This window comes from Podarcis pityusensis (genome assembly GCF_964106645.2).
Source record: "Podarcis pityusensis genome assembly, contig: HAP1_SCAFFOLD_146, whole genome shotgun sequence".
Lineage (NCBI taxonomy): Eukaryota > Metazoa > Chordata > Lepidosauria > Squamata > Lacertidae > Podarcis > Podarcis pityusensis.
The window spans coordinates 24,073-46,342 of NW_028293398.1; the positions used below are offsets into that span (position 1 = coordinate 24,073).

General features: G+C 47.8%; 1 protein-coding gene across 1 annotated transcript; it reads left to right on the forward strand.

The window, feature by feature from the left end:
* Nucleotides 1–374: 374 nt before the first annotated feature.
* GNL3L (G protein nucleolar 3 like) lies at nt 375–22,165 on the forward strand. The gene is made up of 16 exons (XM_081024316.1): nt 375–513; nt 1,428–1,542; nt 1,648–1,685; nt 2,248–2,349; nt 2,702–2,818; nt 3,836–3,919; nt 4,038–4,173; nt 4,941–5,044; nt 6,332–6,476; nt 8,016–8,103; nt 12,680–12,857; nt 14,789–14,931; nt 16,067–16,203; nt 17,049–17,191; nt 20,439–20,610; nt 21,852–22,165. The coding sequence occupies exons 2-16, from the start codon at nt 1,533–1,535 to the stop codon at nt 21,917–21,919; spliced, it is 1,665 nt and encodes a 554-aa protein (XP_080880442.1). The 5' UTR covers nt 375–513; nt 1,428–1,532; the 3' UTR covers nt 21,920–22,165.
* The last annotated feature ends 105 nt before the right edge of the window (nt 22,166–22,270 follow it).

Genomic DNA, 22,270 nt, shown 5'->3' on the forward strand with positions numbered 1-22,270 from the left:
GCTCACGTCCTCGAAGGGATTTCTCTGCAATGGGTTCTGCACTGCAAAACTCCCCCCCCCCGTGTCGGCTGGGACAACAACCGAAACCCCCCAGGCCCGCAGTTTTGCAAATCGGGTCGTTCCCCTGGCGGATTTCGCATAGCTCTTTCCGTAAAGCTTTTCCTGCACATTCACACGTGCAAATTTCCCAACGCGCAAGGCGAGGCATTTTTAATACAGGGACAGCCTCAAGGGCTCTCCATGCCTTCGCGCCAGCCTCCCCATCTTTCCCTTCCTCCCTTCCCTGTTTGCTTTGTTCCGATCCCAAGAAATCCCAACCCACAGGCGTGCAAACTCAGCAAAGGGAAGGGAGGGGCGTCCCGGGGTCGCGCGCGCGCGCCGAGCTCCGCCCTCCTCGGGAACGCGCAGGAAACCACGTGCCCCATCCAGGAAGCCGCGTGCGTGGTAGAAAGCAGACGACGCCGCCGCCGCCGCCGCCGCCGCCGCCCTGGAAGGGGAGCTTCGACCTGGAGGGTAAGAAGGAGGATCGGGGCCGGAGTGGGCGGAAGGGCCGGGCATGGGGCACCGCGGCATGCAAGTAGATTGACATGCGCGTGCTGGTTACGCGGGCAGCTTTCAAGCGCGCGACCCCAAGCTGCAGGCTGAAGTTCAGCAGGGGAGGCGGCACATGGGTCCGGCCGATGGAATCAAACAGTTGTGAGATCTAGCATCCTGCTTCGTGAACGATCAAGGGGATCTTTCAGAAGGGTTTCATGGCAAATCTGAAGAATCATGAACTGTGCAGGCTGTTTATGCCAGCCAGATTTAATATGTTTCCCTCGATGACAGTAAGAGGAAGATATTTAGCTCTCCCAGAAGCGTCTCTGCAAGTGTGGTAGGCAGGAACCTGAGACGTTGGAGCCTATTTTCTTTTCTTGTGAGTTTGGCATTTATGCCAGAAGACAATTGTTAGAGGCCTTACAACTTAACAGGCTCGGCTCTATGCTGCCAGTGGTTCAGGACCTGCTCTCGGATGGGAATGATCAAATTACTTTAATAGTGGTTAAATTTTTGAGTGTTGTCCATGTGGAAAGACTGGGCCATTATAGAGAGATTTAGTGGTTCTTGATTGGTCGGTGATGTGGTAGTGTTAGACTGTATTATTTATGCAAATTGTTATGCCGAATTTGTATTTTCCACAATCTGTATACTGTGTTTGTTTTATAATGTGTGGTTTGCTATGCCTAATAAAGGATTGTTTGAATAAGATAAAGGGGATCAAGGAGGTGTGAGTGTCCTGTCCAAGGTTTGTGGGCGCTCTCCGCCTTGTTTGGTTATCGCTGTTCTGTTTCTCCAGCAACAAGAGATCACAAGGTTTCGGTTCTCCTCCGCTCAGATCTTTGGTTCTGAAATAGGGGTGCTGGTGGCACCTTTCCTTCCTTTTCCAGTTGCTGTTAATCAGAAAAGAGAGCAACATAGAAGTTTATCCAGAGGTCACAGAAGCTCTCATCGGACAGAGAAACAAACCTCCGCCTCTCTCAGCTTTTGACGCCATGTCAAAAAGTAAGTCATTTTGCCAGGTTTATGGGTCAAACGTTGCATTCCTACAAACTGGGGAACCCAAATGTAAAATGGTGCTCACCTTTGATTTCATTCCCCCCTCTGCAGAGCAGAAAAAATCCGGGAAGAGACAGAAACATGGCAAGGTGAGCAGAGACTGGCAGCACCAACCGTTCCCACTCTTCATAAGTCCTTTTGAAAAGTGAAATTTAGCAGGTGGAAGCATGAAGGGAGCCAACAAGGAAAAGAAGGGCCAGTTGCACTGAAGGCAGCAGAGGTCAAAAAGTGGAAAGGCAAAGAGACATCTTTGGATTTGGCAGTGCCATAGCTGCCAGTAATTTTAGGGAGCTGAGTTTCATTGGAGGAGAGGACGCAGATTCTGTCTGGGTCAAAATAAGAGTTGCAAAAGACAAAGTAAGTAAGCTTCACTTAAGTTAAAATCCAGAGTACAGTTTGCAGATGTGAAACATAACAAGATTCATGGGCTCAGCAAGGGAGTGGAAAATAACAGGCTGGGAACTGGGAGAACTTTATTCCTAAGTTTTGAGGGGAAGGGAATGAAGCTTCTGACTGTAGCACTAGCTGGAAGAACAAGGGTCTTTTAATTTTTACTTTCAGTGAAGCTAAGGTGAATTTCTAGGGTTTTCTATCTCTGATGTCTCGTCCAGTTCATTGCCTTTACCAGTGTGTCTCCTTTGGCTTTCATAGAGAAGGGATGCAAAGCCTCATGGGAAAAAGGACCCAGGAGTGCCTCAGCTGTCACATTTCAAAGAACATGTCAAGAAAGGAGCAGCACTAAAAGAGAAAAGGGTGAGATTAAGCAGTGGGAAGCCCTGCATGGGGAAATGAAGACTGGCTTCTTCGAGTTCCTGGTTTCATTTCCCAGTTTGGGATCAGTGTTTGGGTACCAAACCTTGGCTCTAGAGCAGCTTTTCTCAACCTGTGGGTCCCCAGATGTTGTTGAACTACAACTCCCATCACCCCTAGCTAGCAAGGCCAGAGCCCAGGGATGATGGGAGTTGTAGTCCAACATCATCTGGGGACCCGCAGGTTGAGAACCGCTGCTGTAGAGTCTTAGGTTTCAAAGAGCCTGAAAAATGGGTCTCTTTTCAATGGGGCTCGTGGCAACCTCTTTGAGTTACGGCTTTGCACATCCTCTCAGGCTACAGAACTGCAGGAGCGGCAGCGAACGGCACGGCAGAAGGAAATCAGCCGGTTCCGGAGTTTAGAAGGGCTGCAGAAGGATGCCTTGGACAGACAGCAGAATTTTGAGCAGAAGGTACTGAAGTTTCAAAGACATCAAAGCCGACTGCAGTGGGACCCTGTTCATTTAGCTGTTTAGAGACTACTTGTCTGCCTCCTTTTTTGGAGACCCTGTAAGGCAGAGCTGGGGAACCTTTTTCAAAACCGAGGGCCATGTTCCCTTCTCTCTGTGGCGCCTTCCAGGGCCATGTGCCAGTGATGTGCGGGGACAGAAGCAGAAGCAACAAATGTGGAGCAACAAATGCACATTTCCCCTATGTACTGTAAACTAGTTTTTACATTCTCAGGCCTCTCTATCCTGTGTTCCATCCACAAACACAGATCATCATCAGCTCCATGTTTTCCCTGTCTTAACAACTTGCTGGTTGTGCCCAGGCATAATAATAATAATAATAATAATTTATTTATACCCCGCCCATCTGGTTGGGTTTCCCCAGCCACTCTGGGCAGCTTCCAACAAAATATTAAAATACAATAATCTGTTAAACATTAAACTTTGGAACAGCCTCCTGAGAGAGGCCCCATCACTGCCTTTGTTTAGACAGCCATTCTCAAAATGTGGATTTACTCCCCAATGTGAATATTCCTGTTGCTCTAAAGTGGCTTGTTTTTAGGTTTTGGTCATATTTTACATTTTGTGTCATGTCGTCTAAACCGCAAGCTCCCTTGTGTATGGTTGTAGATAGGTAGGATAGAAATTATTGTCCTAAACCCAACCCATGGGCTTCTTGGTTTCCAGACAGTGGCTCATAGTGGCAGTCCTTGTAATTCTGCTTATGCTACAAGCAAAATTGCAATTCACTTTCCATGCTGTTCGAAGCATTGGACTTGTTCCTTTATGTATGTCCCACTGGGTTCCATTCGCCCTGCCTTATTTTTTTAATTTATCCTTTACTTAGTGTTAAAATGCTTTCCCAGCTGTAATTATTATTAATAATATCTGTTGTTTATTAAATTTGTATACCAGGGATAATGCTGTAAGGTTATTTAATTTATTTTTAAGCTAAAATATGAACTCTTTCTCTCCCTGCAGGAGATGGATCTGAAGCAACTGGCGAAACATGCCATGCTGGAGAAAGACAGTTCCTGCAAGGCCTATTATAGGGAGTTCAGGAAGGTCAGTGGGACTGTTGTCACTTAGTGTGGGGAAAGATGCATCTGCTCTGAGCGCGACTGTCCTCAGGGGCTGAGCCAGTTGTCAGGTGGCAAACTCTCTTGGCCTTCTCTCCCTTTAGGTGGTGGAAGCAGCTGATGTGATCCTGGAAGTCCTCGACGCACGAGATCCACAAGGCTGCCGCTGTCCCCAGGTTGAGCAGGCCGTGGTGCAAGCTGGAGCTAACAAGAGGCTAGTCCTAGTGTTAAATAAAATAGGCAAGTGTGAAGGCCAGCCATGAACGGCTCTCTGGGAAGGAAAGGGGGTCTGGCACTGGTATGCTATGATTCTAGTCCTCTCTGCTGTGTTACTCAAGGATAGCAGAGTGTTAGACGCTCTCATAGTCAGTGTTCAGCAAGTGTTAACCAGAATCCTGCACTGTTATATTCAGGATCTATGCTTCTCTCCCAAAATTCAAATTCTGGCAGGGCAGTCCAAAGAAGTACATAGAATAAACAGATGAATTACAATAGCTGCTTTTCCATATTGTGATTTCAGGCTTCTTGCATTCAAATAATTTGGAAACATAAGCTTTGGGGAAGCAGAGAAGGGCAAATGAGGGAGTGGTAGAGGCTCATCGACTGATTTTCTGCAACCATAAGCTTAAGAAGCTGAGTTGCAGCCACACAAGCCCTTTGTTCCTTCCCTTGCAGGTGTGAGTGATTGAACAGGCAAGGAAGCCTTCAGTTAACTATGATTTCCCATTTTCACTCAGCTGAGCAACTGTGATTAACAGCTTCAGAACCAGCCATGCTAGGAAGCTTGTTGGGCTACTGCAAAGAGAGGAGGAAAGGGGCTGCGTTCACACCCAGAATGTATTTTTATATCTCAGCTTATTAAACTCAGAGATTACTCAAAGCAGTCCAGAGGGGTTTGGCAAGGCTTGGCAGTTGATGCAGAGATGCTTTGTCCCTGGAGACGTGCTTGGTATTCAAGCTTTGCTGAGGATCCTAAAGTTAACTCTTCTCTTCTGTTCCTGGCCCAGATCTGGTATCTAAGGAAATTGTAGCAAAGTGGCTGAAGTACCTGAGGAACGAATTCCCCACAGTGGCCTTTAAAGCTTCCACTCAGCAGCAGAGCAAAAACCTGGTAAGTGGTGCTGGGATTTTGCAGTGGGGCAAGTGAGTGACAGTTTTGGCCAGTTATTAGTTTTCATTGAAAGCCATTTCGGGAAGAGCGGGCTTCAGCCCTCTCCTCTTAAAGGGCTCTGTCAGCCGGTTCTGTTTCCACTGATTCCTCTTACTCCTTATTACTGTTAACGCAAAGTTAGCAACTCTGAGGCCAAGTGGTGCCTTTCAAGAGGTATCAAGGTGCTGATTCCTCATGGATGAAGGAGCGTCTCCACCCCCAATCATTCTGCCCAGACACTGAGGTCCAACTCCAAGGGCCTTCTGGCGGTTCCCTCACTGTGAGAAGCCAAGTTACAGGGAACCAGGCAGAGGGCCTTCTTGGTAGTGGCACCTGCCCTGTGAAACGCCCTCCCACCAGATGTCAAAGGGAAAAACAACTACCAGACTTTTAGATGACATCTGAAGGCAGCCCTGTTTAGGGAAGCTTTTAATGGTTGATTAATTACTGTATTTTAATATTGTGTTGGAAGCTGCCCAGAGTGGCTGGGGAAACCCAGCCAGATGGGCGGGGTATAAATAAATTATTGTTGTTGTTGTTGTTGTTGTTGTTGTTAAACCACTGAGCCTCTTGGGCTTGCTGAAGGTTGGTAGTTCGAATCCCCGTGACAGGGTCAGCTCCTGTTGCTCGGTCCCAGCTCCTGCCAACCTAGCAGTTTGAAAGCGTGCCAAAAAGTGCAAGTAGATAAATAGGTACCGCTCCAGCGGGAAAGTAAACGGCGTTTCCGTGCACTGCTCTGGTTTTGCCAGAAGTGGCTTAGTCATGACCCGGAAACTGTACGCCGGCTCCCTGTTGGCTTAACTGGACTTAACTGTCAGGGTCCTTTACCTTTACCTTTTTTTAACTGTATGTGAGACTCCAGATTACCAGAGGTGCCAACTTGAATAAAATATTGAGGACAGGTAAGCCCCACCTGGCACAATCAACCGCATGACATGGTGCATGCATACCATTTGAATGGCAATGCCTATTAACTTTGGGGGGACCCGGCCCCCCAAATACTTTATGGGGAGGGGCGAAACCCTGTTGGCCCCTAGGAGTTGGCTCTTATGCAGATTACTATGATCCATGGCCAATATTTCCTTTCTCTTTTATTGTTTATATTCCTTCATTGTATTGATTGTTGGGGGAGGGGGGAAACAGTAAAACAGTAAAGAAGAAAAACAAGCCATTTTTTAAAGCGGCAGAACTTCTGGCTGCAGGTGTGCCTCACCCCCTTTGCCTGCTTCTCTTTTCCCCCACCTCCAGCAACAGAGCCGAGTCCCCGTATCCCAGGCTTCGGGGGAGCTGCTCAGCGGGGGAGCCTGTGTTGGGGCAGACTGCCTCATGAAGGTGCTGGCCAACTACTGCCGGAACCAGGATGTCAGGACGGCCATCAGTGTTGGGGTTGTGGGTGAGTAGGGAGCCCCTCTTGGAGGGAGATGTAAAGCCGGCTGGGGGGGGGGGATCTCTTAAATCCTACCCCCATTGCTCAGAAAGACATTGGGATAATTCGAGGTAATTTAAATATGTTTTGGGACGCGGGTGGCGCTGTGGGTTAAACCACAGAGCCGAAGACTTGCCGATCAGAAGGTCGGCGGTTCGAATCCCTGCAACGGGGTGAGCTCCCGTTGCTTGGTCCCTGCTCCTGGCAACCTAGCAGTTCGAAAGCATGCCAAAGTGCAAGTAGATAAATAGAAACCGCTCTGGTGGGAAGGTAAACGGCATTTCCGTGCACTGCTCTGGTTCGCCAGAAGCGGCTTAGTCATGCTGGCCACACGGCCCGGAAGCTGTACGCCAGCTCCCTCGTCCAGTAAAGCGAGATGAGCATCGCAACCCCAGAGTCGGTCACGACTGGACCTAATGGTCAGGGGTCCCTTTACCTTTAAATACGTTTTAATATTTTAACTTTTGTATGTTTTAAAGCACAGTTGTATTCTTTCTTGACTTTCTCGTGTTATCTTCTTGTAAATGCTTTGAGGGTTTTTTAAAAAAAGTTAAGCGGTGTATAAATTTTGTGAAAATTTATAAAATATGGTAGGAATCAAAGCACTTGGATATCTTTCCTGACCTTGTTAAATATCGGACCTCTTGCCTCTCAGGTCCAGATGACCTGGCAAAGTTGTGCCAAGGCTGCAAGCCCATGATGTGTGGGTACGCACATTGCAAGAATAATATTTATTTATTTATTCCCCACCTTTCCCCCTGGCAGCGATTCAAGGCTGCTTAGAGATAAAAAAAACCAGCTAAAAATGGGGGGGGGGCAGCATTAAAAAATAATTAAGCATTTATAGAATATTATGTATATTCTATTTAAAACATACAATCACAACCAAAACAGTATAGCACCAGCTCCCTCTTTAAAAGCAGCCCATTCCCAAAAGCCTGTTGGAACAAGAAAGTCTTCACCTGCCCATGGAAGGACAGCCAGGAGGGAGCCAGTCTAACTTCTCTAAGGAGGGAGTTCCAAAATTGTCTGGCCACCACCGAAAAGGCCCTCTCCTGCGTCTCCACCTGCGTCTCCCTCAAAGATCTCAAAACCCCGCCGCGGTTGTAGGAGGGAATGCAGCCCTTTAGATAGCTTGGACTTAAGCTGAATAGGGCTTTATAGGTCATAACCAGCACTTTGCGTTGTGCCTGGAAACAGACCGGAGCCGCTGCAATGAGGGAGTCATATGCGGCACATCAGAACGACTTGCTACTGAGCAAGGATCCTGCCTGTTGGTGTTGCTGGACATGAACCTTTGAAGATGCCTTTGTTCTGGCTGCTGGCGCTCATTCATTCAAAGACGAAAGGCGGCTTGTGGGCAGCTGTGCCTTCCTTTTCGGTGCTGCGTTATTTTTGCTATAGGGAGTGGAGAGAAGGAGGTGCTCACATAGGTAGGACTAATCTTGAGTGGGAGCAGGTGCTTTTGCTGATGGCTCTGCCCGCTTCTCCCATATCTCACTGCAGGCTTCCCTAATGTTGGCAAAAGCAGCTTGATCAACAGCTTGAAGAGGAGCCGGGCCTGCGGTGTTGGTGCTACTCCTGGCGTCACCAAGTACGTAGCAGTCCTTCTGTGCATGCTGTAGAAGCCAGGGTTTTGGGGTGGGGGTAGTTCTCCCTTGAGCTTTGTCTATGTATGGCAGCAGTTCTCAACCTGTGGGTCCTCAGATGTCGTTGGACTACAACTCGCATCATCTCTGAGCTCTGGACTTGCTAGCTAGGGGTGATGGGAGTTGTAGTTCAACAACATCCGGGGACCCACAGGTTGAGAAAGGCTGGTGTACGGTGTCTTAAGTTGTTAAGGCCCTTCAGTTCTAGGTTATCTGTAGAACCCGCAACATTTTAGGGTGTTTGTGAGCCAACCAGAGGCGCAGCTGCAGAACAGCATTGGTTGTGCTGGAAAGGAGAGCTTTGGACCTTGTGTGTTCAGGCCAAGTTGGATTTCAGGGCACCGGTATGGAAAGGAAAGGTTGGCTAGACAGTGTGCAAGGAAGGGGAATGATGGAACTGTGGGTGCACTCCAGCTCAGCAGTGGCACATGTGACAAATCCCCAGATGCTGGGAAGGGGCTGTGGGCCTCAGAGACACAGGGAAGAAGATTTGTGCTGTGGGTCTTGAGAGATGAGGCAAGATGCATCCCTCTACCCCCTTTCCTGAGACAGTCTGGACCATAGTTTAGAGGTCCCGGGCCCTAAGGAAGTCAGACTATCCTCCACCAGGGCCAGGGCCTTTTCAGTGATGGCTCCGACCTGGTGGAATGCTCTGTCCCATGAGACTAGGGCCCTTCAGGATTTAACTTCCTTCCGTCGGGCCTGTAAGACAGAGCTATTCCGCCTGGCCTTTAATTTGAATTCAGCCTGATCTTTTATTTCCCTTCTCTTCCCTCCCCCTCCCCTTTTATGAAGATTACCCGCTCTGAGACCCCACAGCTAATTCTCCCTTTGCCTCCTCGCTGGCCCAAGTAGACCAATTCAGCCAGCTAGCCCTGGGGATTATCTAATGCTTATTTCCCCTAAATTGATTTCTGAATTTTATTGTTATGCATGTTTTTATACTTTATTTTATGCTGCTTTTATAATGTAAGTATTAAATTTGTTGTTAGCTGCCCTGAGCCCGGTTTTTGAACCGGGAAGGGTGGGGTAACAACAACAACAACAACAACAACGTAGCTTTGGGGAATTGCAGAGGCCTTTTGAACTTGCACTGCTTTATTATTTACAGCGAGCTCTTTCAAAACAGAAGGATCACTGTGTGGGAGCGCAAGGAATGTTGCAAGATGGAGGAGGTGTTGTGGGGCGGGTATCCTGCCAAAGAGAGATCAAACTGAGTGTTAGGTGGTATCCTATAGTACCTTCGCTATAGGCAGATGGGGGGGGGGATGAATGAGAGACATGCTGGTAACCGTCTTGCTCCTCAGCACTCTGCTTAAACTCCCAATGGAATAAATTAAAACCTCAGAACAATTAAACGGTTAAAATACAGCAGCAAAATAAATAAAAGCCATTTAGTCAGACCAGATAAAGGACTCCTTCAGAGGCACGGACTATTTTGCCTCTAAAGCTCTGTTGAGAAAATGGACTTTGTGCTCTTTTTCTGAAGGCCAGGAGAGATGTCTGGGGGTGGGGATGGTTTTGCAACACTGGGGCTGCAGCTCCGGGTGGACTTTGAACAGAGGCCTGAAATCAGATCCTTCCTCAAATAGTCCACAGATTTGCAGTGAGGATTACAATAGTGGTGGGGGTCCCAGCATATGCACCTCTGAGCTCATTGGATGAAGGGTAGGACAGTTGCGTGTTGAGACCCCGAAGCCACCCCCTTGTTGAGAAAACACACACAAGGACACGGATATTCGGTTAATGTTATTGGGCAAATTTTGGCCACAACTTTATTGATTACAGAATGTGAGTGCTATTGGCTTAGGCACTGAATGGTGATATAATCGTGCTCCGGCAGCGCGGCAGCAGCAGGAGGTCCCATTAGCTAAAGTGGTGCCTCAGGTTAAGAACAGTTTCAGGTTAAGTACGGACCTGTGGAACGAGATACATGACTTTATCTGACTCCTGCCCAATGCGCAGGAAGTCCGGTAAGGGTAAACCACCGGAAGGGGGAGCCCTGTCGATGCAAACCAACTCAAGCTCCCCCTGGTGTTCCCATTGGGGTCGTGTCATGGCCCCAGACCCCAACTTGGGTTTCGGACAAGATCAACACCCCTGGATTCCTTTAACGGAATACCCTTAAGCATGGAGGGGCAGGTGATGGCCACACCTCCCCTCCCCCACACAAGGTCAAACAATGCCTAACCTCAACCCTAACAAAGTTGTGACGATTGCTACGAGGTAGGCGAAAACCAAATGGCCAGCGCCAATTTGCCAAGTGGAAAAATTCCTACCAGGCCCCTTAACGGCGACCAACCGAGGTCCATAGCAAGGCCAGTGCCTAAAACCTGCAAATTAGGGAGGGAGGGTGATTGAGGAATTAAATGGTCCCGGCCACATCCGCCCCCCCCCCCCCCAGCCAGCAGATTGGCTGGCCAGGCTCTGACGTGGCCGGTGTTGTAAACAAAAATTGCCCTTTTCCCCTTATGGGGTATCCAAGAGCCCATATAAAGTCCTTACATAGGTTCCCTATTGGTAGGAGAAAATAACAGAGTCCAACCAGAGAATATTGAGAAGCAAAGCAGTTAGTAAGCTTGATCTTTATTGATCTGTTGCAACAGGCTGCTTCCCTCACCCGCAGGAGAGGAGGAGGAACCCAGAACAATGGCACGCAAGGCCTTATAAAGACTTTTGAAATTGCCACCCTGTAGATCAAGACCCCCCCCCCCGGAAACATCATACATACATCACAGAAGGGGTGTAACCTAAGACCACCCCCCAGATACATCATACCTACATCACAGAAAAGGCGGTCTTAAAACAGAAATTTGAATGTTGTTTATTTCCTGTCTGGCAGGTTACTTGATTGGATTTTCTGGGGAGCCTGGCTAGTCTTTTGTAATGATAAATACTTACTTCCTGGGCCAGGTCACAGGCTCACACCCTATTCATATCTTGAATGTGCCCTTAAGATAGGATTTGTGAGGAAAGAGACAATGGGGAGGTTTCCCACTTTGACCTTGCAGAGAAAACATTTGCTCAGTTTAGGAATCAAAATGGTTCCAGGTTGGTCTTCCTGTGCTGATCTATGTACATGCTTGGTTGGTACGCTTATGAACATTACCATATATCTAAGACCTCAAAATTCCTATCACACCGGGATCCCCCGGGCAATGGGGGACCAAGTCCCCCACCCCCGGAGGGGAGTGGGTGGCCACGCAGTCCAGCGCAACTCCTCCTCACAGGGAAGTGGAGCAGATATGCCTGGAGTACTGTGCCCAGTTCTGCGCTCCACACTTTTAAGATGCGTATTGTAAGAACATAAGAGCCTGGTTGCTGGACCAGTGACCCATCTTGTCCAGCATCCTGTTCCCTCAGTGACTATTCAGATGCCTGTGGGAAACTGACAACCAGGACCTGAACACAAGGGCGGAGCCCCCTCCTGCCTTGTCTGACAAGTGGCCTTCAGAAATACATGGTCTCCAGCCACAGAGGCAGAGCCCTTAGCCATCCAACAGATATGTGTTCAGAGGTGGGTGGCAAAGGTGGTGAGAGGCTGATGCAAGTCCTGTGAGAAAATCTGGGGGTGGCCTGGGGAAGAGACAGTTCAGTGGTGATATGAAAGAAATTTCAGTATTTGAAAGGCTGTTGCACAGCTGACAGAGCAGATTTAATTTCCGTTGCTCTGAAGGGAGAGGAGGGCCAGGCTTAATAGTTGTAGATTCCAGCTAAACACTGGAGTGAGCTTCATTATTTATTCCTACATCATTTTTATTGATTTTCCAAATTTTAATGAATCAACCACAAATTATAACAAATTTAATACATCCCCCCCCCAAAAAATGGCTTTCCACCATCAATGTGTCCATAAATTCCTCTTGTTGCTGCATTTTCTTGGTTATTTCTAATCCACATTCCACTCCCTGTAATTAACCTTACATTACAATATTTTTTGGTTATTTTTAACTTGTCCTTAACCATCAGCTACCCACTTGCCAATTCCTGCAAGGTTTTAACATTTCCAATATCTGCCAGTGAGGTTACTCAACAAATAGATCAGCTGGAGTGAACTTTCTGATGAAAGGAGCTGCTCAGAAATAGGACAGACGATCTCAGAAGATTGTAGGCCAGGCACCCCCAAACTCAGCCCTCCAGATGTGTTGGGACTACAACTCCCATCCCTTGCTAAGAGGAACAGTGGTCAGGGATGATGGGAGTTGTAGTCCCCAAACACTTAGAGGGCTGAGTTTGCCTATGCCTGTCGTAGGTTCTCCTGCACTGGAGAGGGAGCTGTAGGGGGAACATTTCCTGTGTCATCAGGACGTTAAACTAGATGACCTTTGAAGTCCCTGTCAACTCTGATTCCACAATTTATGAAGTGTGGTAAGATATACAGCTGGAGCAATAATGGTTGCTCTGTGCTCTACCTTCATTACAGGAATACAGCACAGTTCTTTAGCAGATGGTGCTAACAGGTGGAGGGGCATTTTTCTTGGAATAAGTTGACTCCCTCCCTCTTGTGCTGTCTCCTTTTAGGTGCCTGCAAGAGGTGCAGCTGGACAAGCACATCAAACTTCTGGACTGTCCAGGGATTGTTGTGGCTTCTCCCACCTCAGATGCCGCCATGATCTTACGAAACTGTGTCAAGATAGAGCAACTGGTTGACCCCGTGAGCCCAGTGGAGGCCATCTTGAAGCGATGCAACAAGCAGCAGGTAGCTGTGGGGCAGGGCAGGGGGAGGCAGACCCTGGTTGTGATGGTGGGCAGACAATTAGGCAGCAGAGAGCCAGGAATTCTGGGCTCCTCTCAAAGCTTTAGGGAGAATTGGGAGAGAAGAGTTGTAGAGTGGCAAACTTCATTCACTTTCACTGATGTTAGCTTCTTAATTCACTTAATTCATTGATGTTAGCTTCTGGGGGAAGGCTTGTTATGGTTTTTCTGGATTAAATCCAAGTTGAAAGGAGCGAGTGTGCCCTCCAGGTTCCATCAGCTCAGATGCAATTTCGGGCAAAGGTCTTAGTTTAGAGCAGGCATCCCCAACCTGCGGTCTCTAGATGTTTTGGCCTACAACTCCCATGATCTCTAGCTAACAGGACCAGTGGTCAGGGTGCTTTTGTTGCAGCAGACTTCGCAGGGCCTTTTCTTTTGGGAAATTAAATTTTAACAGTAGGTAGTAACTGGGTTTCTCAACTGCCCTTGATTTAAATACATTCACAGCACATGTCTTCCTTCCCCAAATCCTGGTAATTGTAGATTTTTACAGGTCTTTGGGACGCGGGTGGCGCTGTGGGTTAAACCACAGAGCCTAGGACTTGCCAATCAGAAGGTCGGCAGTTCGACTCCCCGTGACGGGGTGAGCTCCTGTTGCTCGGTCCCTGCTCCTGCCCACCTAGCGGTTCGAAAGCATGTCAAAGTGCAAGTAGATAAACAGGTACCGCTCCAGCGGGAAGGTAAACAGTGTTTCTGTGTGCTGCTCTGGCTCACCAGAAGCGACTTAGTCCTGCTGGCCACATGACCCGGAAGCTGTACGGTGGCTCCCTCGGCCAGTAAAGCGAGATGAGCGCCGCAACCCCAAAGTCAGTCACGACTGGACCTAATGGTCAGGAGTCCCTTTACCTTTTTGCAGGTCTTTGGAATTGTAGCGCTGTGTGGGATAAACTGCAGTTCCCAGGATTCTTGGGTGTGAGAGAATTTGCTTTAAATTTTTGGTGTGTGCACAGGCATGTGGAGGCTCCCCCCCCCCTTTCAGAGGGCTGAATTCCCTTGAAGCAAACTAATTGGGGGCTGCATATCAGGGGTGAGTGAGAAAGAAGCTGTGCTGAGAAAAGGGAGCCACTTTCTCACGGCACAGAGGCTAGGACCTGAACCCATGGCTTCAAGTTACGAGAAAGGAGATTCTGACCAAATACCAAGAAGAACTTTCTGATGGCAAGAGCTGTTTGACAGTGAAACGGACTCCTGGGAGGTTTTTAAGTAGAGTTTGGATGGCCATCAGTCATGCATGCTTTAGTTGAGATTCCTGCATTGCAGGGGGTTGGACTAGATGACCCTCAGGAACTCTTCCAACCCTACAGTTTTGTGATTCTATTAAAAGTGAGCTGGCAGTGTAGAAAGTGAGTGCAATCTTGCCAGTATTGCACACACCCCTCCCCTGGTTTTCAATGCTGCACAAGTGACTTGAGTGTGCCAGGAAAATTGTGGCTTCTTTGGCTGCCTGAGAAGAAGGGTAGGGGCCAAACTGAGAGGTCTGGCTGGCAGGCTGGACTTAGCCCACTGCTTGGAGATTAATAATAAGAATAATAATAAGAATAATAATAAATTATTTATACCCCGCCCATCTGTCTGGGTTTCCCCAGCCACTCTGGGCGGCTTCCAACATAGCACTAAAATACAATAACAATGGTTTAGGGTATGGTTACCACTATCTTTCCCTCCTCTCTTTCTCCTCAACTCAGTGTTGCATCAGCTTATTTCCCAAGGAGCCAGCAGTACTGTGGCTGAGTGTGCCAGAGGGAAGATTCAAGAGGGGCATTGTGAGCCCCCAGTGCTTGTCAGTCAATCCTGCTCTTTTTGGAGTCATCTGAGGAGGAGGAGGAGGATTACTACTAACTGGGCAATTGGCTTCTCTCTTCTTCTCCCCCCCAGATTATGCAGCACTACCGCGTGCCAGATTTCCAGGACACCATGGAGTTCCTGGCTCATTTGGCCAGGCGGCAGGGAAAGCTGAAGAAAGGAGGGACGCCTGACCACGAGAAGGCAGCCAAAGCCATACTAAGTGACTGGACAAGGTGAGCAAAGAACAGAATTATGTATTATTATTATTATTATTATTATTATTATTATTATTATTAATTGAATTTATATACTGCCCTATACCCAGAGGTCTCAGGGCCGTTCACAGAACAGAATTTCAACAGGATGAAGGAACTTTTGTCTCATGCAGCGGTTGGTGATTATCAAGTGGACCTGGTGGAATGCTCTGTCCCATGTGACCAGGGCCCTGCAGGATTTAACTTTCTTCTGCAGGGCCTATAAGACACAGCTATTCCGCCTGGCTTTCAATCTGAACTTAGCCTGATCTTTTATCCCCCTTCCTTCCCTCCCCCTTCCCTTTTATGAAGATTACCCGCTATGGGATCCCACAGCTAATTCTCCCCTGGTCTCCTCACTGGCCCAAATAGGACTTATTTAGCAAGCTAGCCCTGGTGCTCATCTAATATTGGTTGGATTTTCCCCCTAAATTGATTTTTGAATTCTGAATGTATTGTTATTCACATTTTATACTGTATTTTATGCTGTTTTTTGTTGCATCAATTAAGTGTTTTAAATTTGTTGTTAACCGCCCTGAGCCCAGTTTTCTGAACCGGGAAGGGCGGGGCATAAATAAAAAAAATAATTATTTTGTTTGTGTGTGTGTGTGTGTGTGTGTGTGTTTGCTTGCCATTGTTAGGGCAGTAGTGGGGAATTTCTTCCAGACCGCCTTCCCTTGAGGGCAGCCAGGTAGGCGGGGCCAGAGGCAAAGTGGGCGGAGCAATGAATGTAAATTTTACCTTTTTGCAGTAGGCAGGTTTACACACACACACACACACACACACACTCCTCTGAATCCTCCATAACAGGAAGCAAGAAGCATTATCCGAGTTCAAGAACACATTCCAGCTGGGCAGAAACACTTGAGGGGATGTAAAGCAGGGCTGGTGCCAGATGTGGCCTAGGGAGAGCAGGCAAGGCCAGTGTAAGGTTCTGAGGACTAGATGGAGCAGTCCCAGGCCTGAGTGTTTTGTGGCCCCCAGTTCTAATCTAGTCTCAAGTGAGCAAGGACCAACCATGGGGGGGAAATAGATCTGAAGGGATACTGCCTCCTTCCCTGTAATGCATGCTGCTGATATCAGTGTTCAATGCTTTCCTTTTTGTCCCTGCTAGTGGGAGGATCAGCTATTTTACACACCCGCCTGAGACTCACACGCTCCCCACTCACATCAGCGCCGAGATCGTTGCGGAGATGGGCAAGGCCTTTGATTTTGAGGCACTGGAGCAAGAGAACGAGAAAGTCTTGGCAAGTAAGTGACAGGCAGAGAGAGAAGCCGAGGCACTGTGATTCCGCTTCCAGCCATTCCAGCTATTATTATTAAAATTTCTATACAACCTTTCATCTGAAGATCAGAGGGCAGCTTTCAGTATACAGTGGCACCTTGGTTTAAGAACAGCTTAGTTTATGAACAACTTGGATTAAGAACGTGGCAAACCTGGAAGTAGGTGTTTTGGTTTGTGATCTTTGCCTTGGAATAAGAGCACATTTTGCTTCCTGTTGAGTGTGTCCCATTTGTAAATTGAGTCCCCTGCTGCTATAGAAAAGCATGCCTTGGTTTAAGAACAGATTTTTGTAACGGATTAGGATCATAAACCAAGGTACCACGGTACAAATTACATACCATAGTATCAAACAAAACAATAACACACACACACCCCAGTTTAAAAGGCCATAGATTGTATACTCAAGCAAGGGCCTGAGAGAAAAGGAATGTATTTGCCTGGTGCCTAAAGAGACGTAGGCAAGCCTTGGCCACCCCTACAGTGGTTTCTTGGTGAATAAGAGGCACTGCTCTTCATCCCTTCTTCCCTGGCTGGAGGAAAGGCACCAGTTGTGGTTTGCCTCAGGTGCCTTGGCTGGCCCTGCTCCTGGGTAGCGTGCAAGCTGGCCTTGCCACTGTTTCCTTGGGACGAGGGAGATGGCGATCTATGAAGGTGCCCAGTAGATGGATGACCAGATTTTGCTCCTGTTCTCCTTTGGTCAGAGATGAGTCGCCACCTCAGCGTGTCCTCCTTCCCCACACCGCTGTCCCTTTTCATCAATTCAATCTGTTGCAATTCAAGAGAGGTGTTTCACGGACCTTACCTGTTGCAGACTTGCCCTCGGGCCCTGCTGGCATCACCTTGGAGGGCTCTGGCCTCACCACTGGAGAAGAAGCTGGCATGGAGGAGGAGGAGGAGGAACTCTGTCCTCAGGACCAAGGAGAGGTTAAGATGGAGGAAACTGGGAGTGAGGAGGTAGGCATGAACATAAACACGACCCAGTGACAGGAGCAAGCCTGCAGTAAATCACAGATGCAAAGGAGTCAATTTAAAGGAACAAACTATGTTACTATTGTTATTTACAGATACATGTCTTATATTTATGTTAATTTTCTTCTTCTCTCGTCTTATTACCATGCATTCGACTGCAACATACTACGCATTGATGAAACAGAAAAGCAATTTAAAAAAAAAAGCCTGTAGTAAATCACACTGAGCAAGTTAGCCTTTTATTAGCAAAAACAGGATCTACATCAGAGTGTCAGGTCTATAGTGAATAGCAATTCATTCCCGGGGGTCTTGCCCCCACAAAGCAGTTGTTGAGACTGAAGGCCCCCCCCCCAGCTGCTTAAGTCCCCCTCCTTACCAGGGCTTTCCCCAAGCAATCAGAGACTGCTTGTGTGAAGCTAACGTCTCTTCCGCTCTCTTCCTGCCTTTCCTGGTTCTGGGAGATGTGGGGAGAGGGGGCAGGAGGAGGGGGAATCACCCATGGCTCTTCACCAGCCAGACTCATCTCTGCCTCTTGGCCTCCCTCCTCTCCCGTTTCAGCTTCTGATTCTGCACTTCTCTCTGCCACAGAGTCTCCCAGCTCACTAAGCCCTGTTGCCTCTTCAGCTGCTGCCACTTCCTCCTCCAAGTCTTCTCCCTCTGACCCCTCTTCTCCATCCCACCACCAATCCCTGGGCTCTGAGCCTTCTTCCCTTGGAGGTTCCCAAGCTGGTTCCTCACACCACTCCTCTGTGTCCAATCCGTTTGTGACATCCAACTTCAAGATCCTGGCAGCAGTTAGGGCTTTGGCTTGTCATGGTGCTGTTTTAGGAACTTTATCCTGAGTCAGGGCACTGATCTGCCTGTCAGTCTTGCCTACAACAGGCATGGGGAACCTCTATCCCAGGCATCCCCAAACTCTGCCTTCCAGATGTTTTGGGACTACAATTCCTATCATCCCTGACCACTGGTCCTGTTAGCTAAGGATGATGCCTGCTGTAGCCCATGGGTTGTTTTGGGGAAGCCACACCTGATGTCAGAGGTGGGTAAGGGTAGGGCTTCAGGTTGAGAGCTTGATTGCTAGAACAAGGTGTGTGCTAAACAGCTGATGAAAACGGACACTGCCATAGAGTCCACTTCTCCCTGCCAGGGCTTTTTGTAAATTTCAGAGCCCTTTCTAAGCCTTCCCGCGCTCCTCCTTTACACCTCCAACAATGGAGGCGGAATAGAAAAACACAGGGAGGATTGCTGTTGCAATAGGAAACGAGAGAAAATGCAGGATTCCTTTTCTTGCTTAACAGAGGGTGGTGGTTGTAGGAAAGGACCTAAGGGGAGAAAGACATTCACAGTAGTGGGAAGCTTCTCTCGCTACCTTCTCTCTCTTCCCAGCTGGGGTGGGCAGTAAAAGGGCAAAAGATTCCCCTTGTCATCCTGGCCCCCCCTTCTGCAGCAGGAACCCCACAATATCATGTGATAGGTGGACAGCCCTGCTCACCTGTTAAATTTGGCCCACAAGGCTGACCCTGATAAGGATTTGACGACTTCTTCTTTTATTGGGTTTTATAAACAAGAATAATGTAAAACATTCCCTTTTCCAGTCAGACAGAGGTCTCTCTCAGCCCTCCCTGAAGATTCCAGGGACTGGACCTGGGACGTTCTGCATGCAAAACAAATGTTCTGACACAGAGTTGTCAGGTATCATGTTATGGAATATTTGAAACTTCCCCCCAAAATTCCCAGGTTTTTAAGAATTCCCTTTGTGGTTCAAATTAAATTTTGAACTAACTTGGTGTGTAAAAAGAATACTTGGGTGAATTCAGAATTGTGTGTCTGATATTTGAAGTAGCCATTAGAAGAGCGCAAAAGTGGAAGTGTTGTGGAGTGAGAAAAGGGGCTGCTGGGTCCCCCCCCCCCCAGATGTCCTGCAGCCACAAAAAGTTTTTGTAGGCCGTTTCCTCTCTCTCTCCCCCGCCCCCGGCCAGGTTTTGTCAGGAATCTTGTGACTGTCAGATAGCCAAATCCACAGGCTTGTGGTTTTACCTTCTTGCGATGCCACAGCATAGAAAACACTCAAGGTCTGTTTGGATTTTGGCTAGAAACAGAGGGGCAAACTGGAAGACGGAGGTGCCTGCAATGAGAGAGAGAGAGAGACTCCTTCCTCATACAAATTAGGAACAGCACTGGCAGCTAATGCCAGAATGAGAAAGGAAGAGAATGAGAACTCTCTGCTGCCTAAAAGACAAGATTCCTTTTATTTAACTCCTAGAGTAATGTTCCAAAAAGCACAGGGCAAGATGAAATATATGTCATGTCAGCAGGAACAGTCCCTTGCCAGCTATGGATTGAAACAGAGAGGCAATGTGGTTTAAGGTGAATGCATGCTGGACTTTGAGCAGGGAGGTGGTGAAAAACTCTGGGTGGTCGTGTCTAAGGCTCAGTCTTGCCCATCTTCATTTGGCAAATGATAACCTTTCATGTAGTACTTGTAGCCCTGGATCCACAGTAGGACATATGACAGTAGTGTTACAGACAAGTAGTCGTGATCATAAGCACATGTATGATCTTTGATCTGAATGGCTCCCATTTTGCACTAACTAGCTCAAAGATCTGGGTAAAATTGGATGGGCTATCCATCAAGTTCAGTGCCAGCTCTCCAAATAAATACTTGTAGCCACGGCTGTATGTACTGAAATGTCACAATTCTGCGTCAAGAAAATGTGGGATCTCCAACCTCTATAAATTGGGTCACTCCGTGCTGTTTGCCCAATCCGATCTGTAATTTTATGGGATGTTAAGACCCCGAAGTTGTGGACTTTTGGCAATCTGCTACCACTACTTTTCAACTTTTTTTTTTTTTTTTGCAACCAACAGGGCTAGAAACTTGCTTTCTCTTTTTAAAATGAAAGTTAAGATCAGATTTCTGCATACTGTCCTTCTTTGAAATTGCACAGCATGCACAGTCAAGGTCATAGCACCCAGGATAAGGCCACTTTAAGAGTATTCCAATGAGTGTTTTTTGTTCTTAAATATTTATAGTGCAGTTGTGGCTGCAGTAACTGGGCCATGGCAGTATAACAGTGACTGGGCTCTAACTTGAGTTTAGGCATTGCAACTAATTCCAACCCAGCAGCCTCAAGAACTTAAGCCAACTGCTAGAGGCTGGAATCTTCCTTGTTTTATACATGCTAGAGAATGAAGCTTAAGATGAAGGAGATCTTCCTTTTGCCCTCCCTAGTTTGGCGCAATGACTGTAGAGCTGAAAGCCAAGAACAAGACCCTAGTGGAAGCAGAGAAGTCTGTGCCAAGGGCTCCTAACCTAGCAGAGATCTCCGCCTTGGACCCTCTGCACCAGGGGCAAGGCCTGAAAGCTGCAAGCAAGAGACGCAAAAAACAGCAGAAACGAGCAGGTAAAGGATGCCCAGAGTGGGCTTGCTGAATATCTGCAAATGTTTTTTTCCTCAGTTACTTCCTGGGAATCATCCTTCGAGTAAATTAAGGAACCAGAGCAAGCAAGGCTGTCCTCATGGAAAGATTTAAGAGCTGTCATTTGGTCATATTCCTTTTCCTTGTTGTGGGGGTAGAGTGGGGGTGGGAAGAGTGAAAAGATAAAATTCAAGATCCCCCATTTGGAATCCCCATCCCCAGTAGATGGGGACAGAGCCTTGCCCTCTGTAGCTTCTTCCCGGATCGGGTTCCAGAAGCCCGTGAATGTCCCACAACATAAGATTTCTGTGACAGAGCCTCCACTCTTCATTTTCAGTAGTTCCCAGGCCTCAGGCACCCTTTCCTTGATACCCTTCAGTCCGTACACGGGAATCAGTTATTATGTCCCATTCGTGGAAACGATGTGCAAGGATTTCTGCTTGCACAGCAGGACTCTCCCGCAAATCCTCCCACCATTTGTTCATGGGGTATGGAAGGACCCCCAAAACAGTAAAAAAGGTAAAGGGACCCCTGACCATTAGGTCCAGTCGTGGCTGACTCTGGGGTTGCGGCGCTCATCTCGCTTTATTGGCCGCTTCTGGGTCATGTGACCAGCATGACTAAGCCACTTCTGGCGAACCAGAGCAGCACACGGAAATGCCGTTTACCTTCCCGCCGGAAGTATTTATCTACTTGCACTCTGACATGCTTTTGAACTGCTAGGTTGGCAGGAGCTGGGACCGAGCAACGGGAGCTCACCCCGTCGTGGGGGTTCAAACTGCTGACCTTCTGATTGGCAAGTCCTAGGCTCTGGTTTAACCCACAGCGCCACCCATCCCAAAACAGTATGTGGAGGCATATTGTTTTATTTGGCCAGCCAAAACGATCAGAAAAGCACAACATTGAATTCCTCCCTGTATGATTTTTACTGTCATCTAATCTTCTCCTTCACAGCCAGGAGAAAGGATGAAACATTTGCATGTACATCATTCACCTTTCCTCCCTCTCTTCAAATGCCGAGGGGACAAGACTGTCCTTCCCCAACAGTTTGTTCCATAGCGGCTGTCTGAATCTGATTAGGCTTCTTCCCCGCAAACCTAAAATGGCCAGCCAGCTGCAGCTCCTCCTCCTTTGCTTGCAGCAGCACATTTTAGAAAAGAGACAAGAGGTTTCCAAGGATGCCATTCAGACATCTAACCCCTTTTTATCTTCTCCTCTTCTGCAGAGAAGATCGCCACCAAGCTCTCTGCAACGTTGACGGCAGCCATGAATTTCAGCTTGTCAGATGACTAGGAAAGGGTATTGTGCAGAAGAAGACGGTCGCAGGGAATTTGTTTACCTACCTCAGAAAGGCTGCTATCTGTGGCCTGCCACACTTGGCAGGAGGAGAAATCCCTTGCCTCCTACGATACTCACATAACATTGTGGGAATCGACAGCCTGAAGCCTATGCAAAACGCAGAGTTGTTTCTGTAAGAAACTATTTATTAACAGGTTAAAAATTTGAAAGCGTGAATAAATAAATCATGTCTCTAAAAGACCCTTTCCTCAGCTTTATATATGCTGCAGCAGACTAACTTTCAAGGCATAGCAAAGACTAACTCTGGTCCATATCATCGGTTGTTCTTGGGCTACTGCATCTCTT